General features: G+C 43.7%; 1 protein-coding gene across 2 annotated transcripts in view; it reads left to right on the top strand.

Annotated features, from left to right (window-relative positions):
• Positions 1–12,921, top strand: part of kmt2d (lysine (K)-specific methyltransferase 2D) — a 50,409-nt gene that overhangs the window by 3,899 nt on the left and 33,589 nt on the right. The window contains exons 4-33 of one of the 2 annotated variants that reach the window (XM_057830682.1): positions 483–685; positions 813–922; positions 1,001–1,163; positions 1,772–1,943; positions 2,060–2,174; positions 2,262–2,440; positions 2,518–2,804; positions 3,226–3,339; positions 3,457–4,202; positions 4,275–4,388; positions 4,482–4,595; positions 4,689–4,793; positions 4,882–5,063; positions 5,308–5,472; positions 5,776–5,885; positions 5,984–6,025; positions 6,103–6,288; positions 6,387–6,557; positions 6,629–6,751; positions 7,141–7,262; positions 7,344–7,473; positions 9,098–9,175; positions 9,256–9,333; positions 9,417–9,575; positions 9,686–9,755; positions 9,917–10,155; positions 10,242–10,315; positions 10,675–10,725; positions 10,815–12,410; positions 12,501–12,677. In XM_057830682.1, coding sequence (XP_057686665.1) covers positions 483–685; positions 813–922; positions 1,001–1,163; positions 1,772–1,943; positions 2,060–2,174; positions 2,262–2,440; positions 2,518–2,804; positions 3,226–3,339; positions 3,457–4,202; positions 4,275–4,388; positions 4,482–4,595; positions 4,689–4,793; positions 4,882–5,063; positions 5,308–5,472; positions 5,776–5,885; positions 5,984–6,025; positions 6,103–6,288; positions 6,387–6,557; positions 6,629–6,751; positions 7,141–7,262; positions 7,344–7,473; positions 9,098–9,175; positions 9,256–9,333; positions 9,417–9,575; positions 9,686–9,755; positions 9,917–10,155; positions 10,242–10,315; positions 10,675–10,725; positions 10,815–12,410; positions 12,501–12,677 — 6,175 coding nt within the window. Of the gene's footprint in view, positions 1–482; positions 686–812; positions 923–1,000; positions 1,164–1,771; positions 1,944–2,059; positions 2,175–2,261; positions 2,441–2,517; positions 2,805–3,225; positions 3,340–3,456; positions 4,203–4,274; positions 4,389–4,481; positions 4,596–4,688; positions 4,794–4,881; positions 5,064–5,307; positions 5,473–5,775; positions 5,886–5,983; positions 6,026–6,102; positions 6,289–6,386; positions 6,558–6,628; positions 6,752–7,140; positions 7,263–7,343; positions 7,474–9,097; positions 9,176–9,255; positions 9,334–9,416; positions 9,576–9,685; positions 9,756–9,916; positions 10,156–10,241; positions 10,316–10,674; positions 10,726–10,811; positions 12,411–12,500; positions 12,678–12,921 lie in introns of both variants that reach the window. The other variant, XM_057830681.1, reaches the window with a different exon arrangement.

Below are 12,921 nucleotides of genomic sequence, written 5' to 3'. Positions count from 1 at the left end.
TAATTAGTTAACTTGCCTAGCCTGAGTATATACAGTGTGTGTGTATATAATGTATATGCTTTGACACCTCAATATAAAACAAATATACTACTTTTACTACTGTTTATAGCATATATATATATATATATATATATATATATATATATATATATATATGCGCCGATCTAATGTGAAATTCCTAAACTTGCCTGACTTCAATGTGTTGGCATTTTAACCCCATTTAACCCCCATTTTAACCCCAGCGGGGATTCGCTGCCTCCTCTACCCAAAAGTTGTGCTGATCTCAAACCTAAAGTAATGCAAGATTGTGTAAACATGTTAGACGAGACCCTCCTTCATGCCTACTCATTCAAAAATTTAAATATAATTGTTTGCAGTAAACGGTTGGGTTGTCGAATATAGTCGAACATTGCAGTGAATGAGTTGAACATTGAGTTTTTTTTTTTTTTTTTTTTTTTTTTTTGCCTGCGTGTTTTGAATAGAGAGCGGGTGAGGGCTTGTGCTCTTTGCAACTGTGTGGAGCGCAGTCTTCATGGACAACGGGAACTCAGACACTTGGAATCAACTTCAGAACTACCAACCCTCCAGCCATCAGCTTCTCCCCTGCCACAACCTGGAAATGATGAGTTGTCTTCCATTGGATTTTTGGACACCCCCTGTCTGGCATCACTATTTGATGACTCAGGTTATTTTCCAAACGATTATTACAACCTCAAAACTTCAGATGACGTGTGGTAAAAAATACAGGACGCTGATGTCAATAAACATTTAGCTGGCTATTTGATGACCAAATAATGCAATTTTCAATGCAGGGGGTTGCTGGGTTCATCACTGGTGTGCGGTGTGGTCAGAAGGAGTGCGACAAATGGATGACAATGGGTTGGAGAACGTGGACAAGGCTGTTATCTCAGGGACCCGGCGGGTGAGTGCTAATGTGGTTGAAAATATTGGAAAACACATAAGTTACCTTCATGCAATTGCATGCATTCGTTTGTTACAGCTTTGTGAATACTGCAAAAGGCTGGGTGCAACCATTCGATGCCATGCTGAGGGCTGTTCAACCTTTTACCACTTCCCTTGTGCTGCAGCGAGTGGATCCTTCCAATCCATGAAGCAGTTGGCCCTTCTCTGTCCACAGCACATTGACAAAGCAGAGGAGCTAGGTAAGACTGAATTCATCTCGTCTTTATTGCTAACACGGTTTCGTCAAGAGTCCTGATACAAATAAATTCAATTTTTACTGATGACTCTCTTTTCTAGTTCCTGCTAATACCGCTTTGGAACAATTCTTCAGATAATAGGCTTAAAATGAGTTTTAAAAGTGGACAAAGTGAACTTTTTAAACTTCTTTGGGCCATTTATTTATGCAGGGTACATGCAAGATCTCTGCAATTTAACTAATAGTGACTTTTTACTCATTTGTGGATGAAAAACACCCAGCTAAATTTGTTACTGTATTTCAGAGCCAAATTATACATAGCCGCACACCTACATAAACTAAGACATTTATGTTTTTTCAGTCAAAACACTTCTAACTTTACTGTGAATAATACATTTACCCTAATATTTTCAGATATGAAAGAATCAGTAAATGGGTATTAAGACGATTGAATGCTTAAATATTGATCAGTGCACCTCTGCTTCAATGCAGTGGAATTGTTTGAGCTGCTAGCTTTAGCATCGCATTCTTCTTCAACATAAACCACAAAAACTGACATGGGCACACATGCTGAAATTATTACATTTTTTAAATTTAATTTTTCCTTTGTAGCAGGGGAAGACTCTTGGTGTGCAGTGTGTGACTCAGCAGGGGAACTCACCGACTTGCTGTTCTGTACGGGTTGTGGCCTACATTACCACGCGGCCTGTTTAGAAATCGGGGCCACGCCCATCCAGCGGGCAGGATGGCAATGCCCAGAGTGTAAAGTGTGCCAGACTTGCAGGTGACTCAATAAAATTGCATGTAGTTCAATATTTGCTGAATATGCCGTATGATGTGTGTGCCTTTCTGTAAATACTATTTGATGTTGTTAATTCCCATTATGTTGTAATTTGGCAGACAACCGGGTGAAGACTCCAAAATGTTAGTATGTGACGCCTGTGATAAGGGCTACCACACCTTCTGTCTGCAGCCAGCCATGGATTCTCTTCCGACTGATCTGTGGAAATGCAGAGTACGTCACATTTGTCATCAGTTTCATTTCAAGTTCACAGGCATTTTTGATCAGTCGATTTACTGTCGGTTATGTGAATCATACCAGAGGTGTCGTGTATGTGTGGAGTGTGGCGTTCGCGGACTCGTCTTGTCAGGCTCGGCTCAGTGGTTCGACAACTATGCCATGTGTGAGGCCTGCCAGCGTCAGCGTAGCTCCTTGTGCGGCGTATGCGGAAAAGCACCGCACCCATCTGTGGCTCTTCAATGTTGCACGATGTGCCATAGGTTAGTTCGGTGATCTTGAGCGTACTACTTATCTGTTGCTTCCAATGAAACATTCACATTGCCTCTCAATGTCTCAGGTGGGTGCACAAAGAGTGCATGCTCCCAGAAGTCAAAAGCATTTGCCTGCTTTGTAAGGAGGATCGACATCAACAAAAGCGTCTCACTGAAGCATACACAGCAGAGACGCAGACCGCAGAGGTGGCGGATGAGACCGAAGGGCAGATAGGGTTGGTGGAGATGACAATCCAAACAGAGGCCGAAATAACGACTCAAGACCAGACAGACGGGTTAAAAGTTCAGGGAGGCACATCAGAGACTGGGTTGGCAGAAGCCCCGGCTGAAGAAGTGACACCCATGGACCTAGGTCAGTCTGTGTCTCACACATGGAGGTCAGCAATGTAGGCAGAACAATTCCAGAATGTGCAGCTTGTTTCTGAGCAAGGAGCTCGACAATTTGTAGCCATTGCTTGTCTCGATACTTTATCTCTTGGTCTGTCAAACATGCCAAAAACGGCACTGCATACTTGAGACATAAGGGGGATATGTGCTGTTTTATATACCGTAATTGGCTGTTGACCAGTCCAGAATGTACCGTCTTTTGCCCAACTCTGCTGGATAGCTTTAATTGTTTTTGGTATTGAGGTACCATAGTACTCTTTTAGTAACTGCACACTGTACAACCCTTATCACTGCTTGAGTGAGAATTAACTCTTTGAAATGGATGTTGTCGGAATGTTTGTTATATTTACCGAGAACAAGTATATTTCAACCAGTTCACTCAATAGGTGCGGAGGCGTCCGTTGTTGAGACAACTGATGTAGGTGACAAAATCTCGAGGGAAGAGCTGAAGATAGAAAAAGAAGAGTGTGAGCGAGCTGCTGTGGCATTTGAGTCTCCAGGTAAGAAGGACAGACTGTCGACCCACATATTTGTACATGGACAGTGGACACATAAGCTTGCTCTAACTCCTGAAAAATTTGTAAATTATTTAAGTAATGTGCATTTCTTAATCCTAGCTGGAAACTGCTCGACCAAACCGACTGGTTCATCTGCTGATGAAACGAGAGCAGAACAGGGAGTCAATCAAATGATCCGACCTGTCTCACAGGATTCTACTGTTGAGGAACAATCTCAAAACACTAAAGTAGAATCTACAACGGGGGACCCCGAAAATATGGAAGTGGAGAAGCTGGAACCTCTTCCTTCCGTGGAGAAGCCTCTTTCAGCAGCATTAAGCGGGGCTGGTTCTGGTGGTATTCAAAGTGCAGAATCATTCAGTAAAACATCAGAATGGTTGCCCTCTCTAGCACCTGTGACAAAAGCGGAGCATGTATCCCTTTCTGATGAGCGGGATACAAATCCACGCCAGGTGCACAAGTCGTCCTTTCATCGTTTACCACCCGACACACGAGACGAACTGTCCGTCAACATGAACGAGAGGCTACTACCTCACTCTGAGGAGGAGGATGAAGAAGATGACGATGAGCAAATGAGGAGAGAAGGACACGATGATGACGTAAAGGAGGAGCCACAGGAGCATGAAGTTAAGGAGCCGGTATTGCTGCTAGATGAGTTGTCCAATATGAGTCACGGAGATGAGAGTAGCAGTGGCTTCCTGGGCTCTCCTGGAGATGTTGATCCTCACCTCTCCATGGAACTCGGCCGCTCAGAAACCGATGATTCGCTTCCTTTTGAACCTCTAGGAATTCACACAGAAAAAGTGAAGCGCAGGGGATCACCTGGGCGCTCAAGGGTCAAACAGGTCAGTGCTACTTCTGAAACATCCCCCCGACCCCCACAGTTTGACTTATCAGACGTATTTTACTTTTATCAGGGTCGAAGCAATAGCTTCCCTGGGAAGCGCAGACCTCGAGGAGGTGGTGGTGGGAGAGGGCGTGGTGGGAGGTCTCGCCTCAAAGCCATGGCCTCTTGCATTGATGCCTTCTTGGTGAGCCAAGATTTCTGTATAATTTAGATTGCATGAGGGTATTGGAAAGAGGAAAAAAAATCACCTAACTGCTTCCCCCCCACTTTTTCATAGCTAAGCATGACTGCAGACTCTGCTATAAGTAAAGAGGAGGATGATGAGGAAGATGATACTATGCAAAATACAGTGGTTCTTTTTTCAAACACTGACAAATTTGTTTTGCTCCAGGTACATCACTTTTGTTTTCAGCGCAATCTTTTTTTTGTGTATGTGTCAATATTTCATGCATTTTCTTTCGCTCTTCCCTAATGTGCTTTTCAGGATATGTGTGTTGTCTGTGGCAGCTTTGGAAAGGGTGCTGAGGGACAGTTATTGGCTTGTGCTCAGTGTGCTCAATGTTACCATCCTTACTGTGTGAACAGCAAAGTAAGTGCACTGTTACCAGTTTAATAAAATGTTTTCCACATAGTCATTTTTTAATGTCTACTGAGACTAAACTTGATATTTTCTGTAGATCACAAAGACGATGCTGCGCAAGGGTTGGCGCTGTTTAGAATGTATTGTATGTGAAGTCTGTGGGAAGGCTTCAGATCCTTCCCGTCTGCTGCTGTGCGATGACTGCGATGTCAGCTATCACACGTACTGCTTGGACCCGCCCCTGCACACAGTGCCCAAGGGAGGTTGGAAATGCAAATGGTAATGCACAAAACACATCTTTGAAAGCTTTTTTCTACCTTGTAACTTTGAATGGGGTCAAATGGAAATGAAATCCTGGGAAATTTGCATATTATGTAAAACATTAATCAGACCTTCCATTAGCTATTCAGAGGCCTCTGTAGCAAAAGACATATCAGCCACTCACTTCAAAGTCTTTTTGAATATTGTATATATAATGATTAGTATAGTTAATGTGTGATACTTTTCATTGTGGTGTTTTCAGGTGTGTGTGCTGTGTACAATGCGGTTCTAACTCGCCAGGTTTTCACTGTGAGTGGCAGAATAACTACACTCACTGTGGCCCCTGTGCCAGCCTTGTCACCTGTCCAGTATGCAGAGAGAACTTCATGGAGGAGGAGCTGCTCCTTCAGTGTCAGCACTGTGATCGGTGGGTGCTCCTTCTCATTAGAACTTAATACGTGGGAGAAAAAATATCAAATGAATGATTTACTAGATATCTTCTAATGAGATCTTGTAGAGAACATCTAGTATACATGTATGTTCAGTATGTATGTGGACATATACTTAAGTGTTTTCGTTGTGTATGATGTTGTGCGTACCAGAATGTCAAATAGTCTGTCTGTACTGTACTGTAGTGTACTGTATAGATGTTTCATAAATTGCATGATGCTTAGTGCCTGATTTATTCTGAATGTCATATTTTGCTGTACATTTCTATGTGCCTATCAAGATGGGTGCATGCTGTTTGTGAGAGTTTATATACAGAGGATGAAGTGGAACAAGCATCTGATGAGGGCTTTGCATGTACATCATGTAGCCCCTATGTGCCCAAACCTGTCGGTGAGTTTGAAACACAGTTAAATTATAAAATATTCCTTGAGTGTTGCCAATGAAACTAATACATCTTTTTCTGTTATTTACCTGTTTCGTCATTGCAGTTGAGTCAGCCATTATGGCTTCAATAAGGATCAAGGAGCCAGGTTTGTAAAATTTGTAGGGGACACTCATCGCTCGATATGTCCTTCTTTTATTCATTTGCACATCGTCAACTTTACAGAGCCACAATTCTACCGGTTAGAAGGTGTGTGGCTGACAGAATCAGGCATGTCCCTACTGCGAACCATCTCCATGTCTCCCTTGCTCAAGAGACGCCAGCGTCGCTCTCGCCTTGGTGCCCTGTGTTGTGAAGGAGGCCCTGATGGAATGGATGTGAGGGAGGAAGGGGAAGGGGAAGAAGGAAAAGGTTGGCACATTGCCTGCTTATGTAGGAGCTTCTGAAGAGCCTTAATAGGCATCATATAAATGTACTGCTGTTTTCAAACTAAATATTATCTTAACTAGCTTGCGGGGAGTCTATGGATTGCGATGCTAAAATGGAGAACCCTGGAAGCCCTGACCGAGAAGGTGGTGTTGATGGAGGCACAGATGGCATGGCTGAATGTGATGTTCTCAAAGGAGGTGCAGACGATATGGAGGATGGTAAAAAAAGAAAACGGAAACCTTACAGGCCTGGTAAGCTCACGATATTTAAATGTTTTGCTGAATATTAAGTTTGTGGCTGATGCAATTACTTATTGCATTAGGAATTGGAGGATTCATGGTGCGACAAAGGAAGTGTCACACACGGTTAAAGAAAGAGTTTTTTGCCCAGCTGGCTGGAGAGACTACTTTAGATGGACATCCAATAGAGAGAACCATCGAAGAAGGTCTGTAACAAAAATGGACATTTACAATATGCCCCCATACAATTAAATTGTTCCTTGTGTCTTAACAAAATATTCTAAACATCAAAAAATATACTATGCTTTCAATCCTCTTTTTAAATTTTTATTATTGTTATTATTATTATTTTTTTAAAGCCTCTTGCTTGGTTTTGCGTTAGTGTTCCTGTCTCCTATAAATCACCCCAAAAGCTTGCCTCCTCTACTCTCAAAATCATATTACTGCAAAATATAGCAATTGTTATCGGGGCATTCAGAAAGCAAAACATTTTATCATTAATATTAAAAAAAAAAAAAAAAAGGATTATGATGATGAATTATCAGAGCATCAATCCACTATTGTGAACCTGTTTTGGTTATTTTCCTGTGTATAGGGCCCCATCCTGACACAGATAACATAATGGATCCTAAACCATTAGATGGTGAGGAACAGGCCAAGAAACGTAGAGGCAGAAAGAAGAGCAAGCTTGAAGACATGTTTCCAGCATATCTCCAGGTTTGTTTGTCTCTCCCAGAGTGGCTGATTTCAACATTCAGTCAAATATGAGATGCTTGTTTTTTGGGTTTTTTTGTACAGGAAGCTTTTTTTGGAAAGACGCTTATAGACCTGAGTAAGAAGGCTGTCATAAGCCCTGGGCAGAGGCCAGCGACATGCATTCTTCAGCAGTCATTACCAGCACCATCAGCAGTAAAAACTTCACCAGAAAGTACTAAAGAATCACTTATTGAACTTCAACACACCATCTAGAACAGGGGTGCTCATTGTATTTTGCGCCAAGATCTACTTTTCAAGGAGACAACCTCCCATGATCTTAAGAGCGGGGTTGGGGGGTGTTGCTATATAATATAATATGTTGCAATTAACTATTTACATTTTTTTTTAAAAGTGTCTTATTTTGATGCAATGATCTACCCACACTAGTGTTACGATTGACATAATGAGCACCCCTGATTTAGGCTACGTCTACACTACGACTGTTAATGGCCTTAAACGTGTAATTAGTTAGACTACAGCATGTCGGCTGCACTAATGTGCCTCTTATCCGTGCAAAAACTTATACAGATAAGTTAGCCGGCTAATATTACCCGTCGCTTAACATAGACTAGTGTCTCCGCACAACAATCGGATGCCGTCGCCATTATTAGTGCGGCATGACGGCATTGTAAACAATGGAGGCGGACGATCAAGACGTGGCATTCATGCTCATCTTTTCTCTTCCACAATCATTGTTTACGGTTGATCATCTAGAGTGTAGAAGAGGTGTCAGGAACCTATGTCTTCGCGAGTCATTTCTGGCTCTTTTGATGAGTTGATCTGCCTCTCCGCCTGCTGGACTTGAATGAGCTGATAATGCATTCCCACATTTTTCTTTAACCTTCAAACGTACGTCGCAATAATATGCTTCAATTCAATGCTCATTTGTAGTCCTCCCATCGCAGATTACACGGAGATGAGCGTTTTATTACAGAGCTCGTCTCCCGTTTTAAGTCTCCGATCAGCCAGCCGCGGGGGTGGCCCCTCCCTACTCAAAGCTGACCGAACTGGAGTATATAAAAATGCGTAGAGGAAAATGAAACCCCGAAAAGTTAACTGCAAATTGCCCCAAGTCACAGAGGCATTAGATCAGTTTCACTTTGATGACATTCCCCCTGTCAAAACTGTCGCCACTTCCAGGAGCGCCACAGTCACACAGTCACTCCTAGTTGCGGTTCTGACTTTCAGGAAATATACGCAGCACCACACCATATGTTTCTATTTGTCATTTTCCAAGTGGTGAGAGCACAACTGAGCATCGATTGTAACATCCCAAGTAATGATGTCAGGCTTTCATTGTTGTTTTCTAAAGATTTATTTCAATCACAATTCGACGACTGCTCGTAAAAGCAGAGCGTGCCCTCCCTTCACTCACTCTCCCTCGTGATGTGTTCAATTGCGTTCACGGAAAAAAAAAACGTGATCACAAAACTGAGTTGTCGTCCCTTGGTCTAGAAGGTGTAGTCATTTTGAAATGTGCCGCCGGTGAGTAATGAGTTTCCGATTTAGAGGTAAACTGCGCGGGCGATGACATAGCACATGAAGCTGCTCTTTTCTACATATGCGTAGTTTCCGCAAATGCAGGCGTACCTTGCAGAAGTGTGTGTGTGTGTGTGTGTGGGGGGGGGGGGGGGGTTAACCTCACATTAAACATAGTGCAGACAGGTAAAAAATGGTCGTCAAAATATCCTGGAGAGGAGAAAATTATTTGTCCTCGTGTAGACGTAGCCTTAGAAGGAATAGTTTTGGCTCATTGTTGGTAAGCGTTTATGTGTAACTTTTTAACTCCTCACTAGCTGAGGCCAACGATCGTATGGTGCATCATCTCAAGCAAGAGGGGAGTGAGGCCCCCCAGGCTCAGGGAGAAGGTGCAGGTTAGTAACTGGACATTTCAGCTAATGTATTGCTTTAGTTTGAAAGTATATGTGTTAACATTAACGTGCATATTTTTCAGGAGTTTCTGCACCATCCTCAACACTGAAGGACCTAGGGTCAACGGATCCTCATGACGTAGATGCTGAAAAAACTGAAGGTAATCTTTTTAAATGACATTTAAATTTTACTGTGCACAAAAGCAATATTTTAAAGATGTTGAGCGTTTTTCCTGCGCGTTAGGTCTTCCGCAAGGAGTAGAGAATCAGGATTCGGAACAGTTTTTCAGGAAGGTTCTAGGAGTGTCTGAAGGCTCCAGTTTGGAAGGAATGAAGCCCATCTCGGAGGGCAACAAGGGAGAACTCACTTGTAGCACACTGCCACAAAGCGCTCTCCTCTCAGGTGTGTAGAATTGAATGCCTTCAGTTGCTCTCCTTGTGATTTTTCTTGGCATTGGACCTTGATTTAAGTGCAGTTTGACATGAAATTGAATTGAGATGTCCATTCTGCAGGGTCTCTGCCCTCAGCTGGAGTGATGGATGCATTTCCTGCCCTTTCTCAGTCACCGTTCTTTGACATGCGGTAGGAAGTGACACATTTCTTTTTAGCATTGCATAGCTCAAATCTCAACTCTTGTACAAACAATGCTTGTATTTGTTTTCTATCTCTATTTTGTCATAATGAGGAGCGGTTGCTGCATAGGATAAACCGTGCAAGCCTTCATGCTCTTACTTTCTGTTCAGGGACAAAGGAGGGCTGTTCAGTCCAAATGGTGGTGAAGAGAGTCCATGGGCTACTCCCTCTACACCAGTGACACCTTCCTCCCCTCCAACCCCCACGGAGGCAGAAGGCGATGGATTGTCTTACAACCAGCGTAGTCTCCAGCGATGGGAGAAAGACGAGGAGCTGGGAGAACTATCAACTATTTCTCCTGTGCTTTATGCCAACAGCAACTTTCCGACTCTCAAGCAGGACTACCCAGGTGTGTGTGGAGGGCAATTAGCGTCTGATGAAAAATGTTGTCACTATTACATTTTATACATGTGTTGCATTCCCCCATGTTCTTAGACTGGGCAAGTCGCTGTAAGCAAATCATGAAGATCTGGAGAAAAGTGTCAGCCGCTGACAAGGTTCCTTATTTGGTAGGTCTGCTTGTTTTTGTTTTGAAAAAAAAAAAAAAAATTAAAGTTTGGTTATTACATTATATTTTATATGAACTAAATTACTTCCATTGAAAGTAATAGATGCAATGGATCAATTTGAACTGTGAGGTTTAGCAGTCATCATTCACTACAAATTATCATTCACTACAACCCTTCCCACTTCAAATAGATTGGACATCTGTCGCCATTAATGGCAGCCTGTGAATATGTGTTTGTTGTTGTCTAGAGAAACTGGTGAAAAATGTACTAATTTTGGTTCTTCAATGGGTTTAAAGAAATTCCAAATATGTTTTCAAGTTGATTGTGTTCAATTGTAAACACTTTCAAAATTTCAATAGCAAAAGGCCAAAGACAACCGAGCGGCTCAGCGGATCAACAAGGCACAGAAGGTTAGTTAAAACTTCTAATAGTCATGGACAGTGAATGCTGCACAATTGTGATTTATGATGCTTCCCGTTTTTTTCTAAACTCGTAGCAGGCAGAGAGTCAGGTGTGCAGGCCGCTTAAGACTGAGCCACTGCGTATGAAGGGGGAAAGGCCCAGTTTGCACCTCCAGATCCCCCCGCCTTCCGGACCAACGTCCATCTCCTCCCAACCAAGCTCGGCAGAAAGCCAGTTTCCTTTCCCCCCAGATTCAGGATCTTCCTCTGTCTTTTTCTCAGATGGTCTTTCAAAGACTCCAGGATCAGCTGAAATCCGTACAGATCCTTTTGCCAAGCTTCCCCCTCAATCGCCCCACTCCCACCCACCAACTCCTTTATCCTATTCTGGGGCAAGCCCCATTCAGGCCCCCTCCTCAGGTTATTCTGCTTCCGGCCCACAGGGTCCTCCTCAGGGACGGCCAGCTAGTCTTGGCCCCTTTGACATGCAACCAGGGACTTCAGCAACCCCCAGACGGGCTCAGCAAGTCGATCCCTATTTCAGATCACAGTTACAGCAGCAACAGGGTCATTTATCACAATCTCAGCAAGGTTCTCAAGAATCCCTTACACCTCTACAAAGTCCTCATTCAAGAAGTGCCGGGATTGGGATTGAGTCACCCATTTTCTCACCACCCCATAACACGCACTATGGAGACCCTCAAAGAATTATCCAGACGGAATACAGTTCATCTCCAATACCCTCAGTTGCATCGTCACCGGCCAGCCAGTACAGGGCAGATATGAGTGCACCATCTCCTCGCTCCACACCTGTCGGAAGACCTGACTTTGCCGTTAGTTCTCCTGCTGGTATGCTGGAGTCTGGAGATGGGTTGTTTAAGGCACCGATGACCCCACGGTTACACCAAGGAGATGGTGGAGCACTTCATCCTGGAGCCTCTCCTAACCACCCGTCTGAAGGATACAGGCAGTCTCCTTCGCACACTTTATCTGAGCAACACATTCAGTCTCCGCTCACTCCCAAGTTGCAGTCAGGAGACAGTTGTTCTCTCGGAACTCAGAGACACCCTGTAACTCAACAGGAATTGAGTTCGAGAATTCCCTCTAGCCCGCAATCCCAAGGCAGTTGTCAGTCTCCTCACACCCCTGGGGGGCTCTCCAATGATGCTTACTCTGCACAGTCTCCTGTCACTCCACGTTTTCAATCCCCAGAGCACTGCTCTCAGCCACCTTCAAGGCCACAATCCAGAGACCCATTCATGACAATCCACAAACCACCTCGCCCCACATCTGCTGCACCTGATGGAAGTAGTAGTTTCAAAAACTCACCTAATCCAAATCAATCACCTCAACTGCATTCCAGCGGAAGTCCCATTGGGGATCCTCTTTCTTGCAAACCTTCTGCTCCACCTCCTCCATTTAGTCCTAGTGCAGGAACCATTCAGGTACCCCAACAGCAGGCGCCTGGTCAGTCGCAGCAACCTCAGCCGCAAATACAGCAGACTACTGTTTCAGACAACTATAGCTCTAGACTGGTCTCTCCTTCTGGAGCTCAAGAACTGACGGCTGTTCGCCCACACGATACCCCTCATCCACCATCCTTTCAGGGCACTCAAGAAATGCCAGATGTGTCAACTGTGCAAGACCCTTCACTAGTTGGCTTAAGTCCCTCTGAACTGGAGAAGCACAGACAGGTATTAAATCATTGGCCAAAGAATATTTTTTCTTTGTCCTTGGTATGTTTTTTTGAATTTATTTTTAATTTATGTGTCTTGTGGTTTTAGCGGCAGAGATTGAGAGAATTTCTAATCAGACAACAAATGCAACGGAACACTATGAGACAAGAAAAAGAGGCGGCTGCTGCTGCAGCTGCAGGCAATGCATCTCCTGGATGGCCTGGAGGAGAGATGGGTTCATTTCAACAAGACAAGAGCCATAGGGCACCACCACCTTATCCGCAGGTACAGCGAACCCTCTCTATTCACTCAAGTTCTGTCATGATCTACATGATAGTGGCTAAGCCTCAAGTTGGCTACTCAACTCACATCACCATCCAACTTAATTCTTAATGAATAATAGGACACCACTGCCACTCACAAAATTAATGTGTGAATTTGCAAATGTGACACTGCGATCTAGCTGGTGTTCACTTCACACATACCTATTCCGTAATGTATCGTACACCTCAACATCTTGTCAATTGGA

The sequence above is a fragment of the Corythoichthys intestinalis genome, chromosome 2 (assembly GCF_030265065.1).
Source record: "Corythoichthys intestinalis isolate RoL2023-P3 chromosome 2, ASM3026506v1, whole genome shotgun sequence".
In the NCBI taxonomy this organism is placed as follows: Eukaryota; Metazoa; Chordata; class Actinopteri; order Syngnathiformes; family Syngnathidae; genus Corythoichthys; species Corythoichthys intestinalis.
The sequence above is the reverse complement of the archived record's forward strand: the minus strand, read 5'-3'. Positions and strand labels throughout refer to the sequence as shown.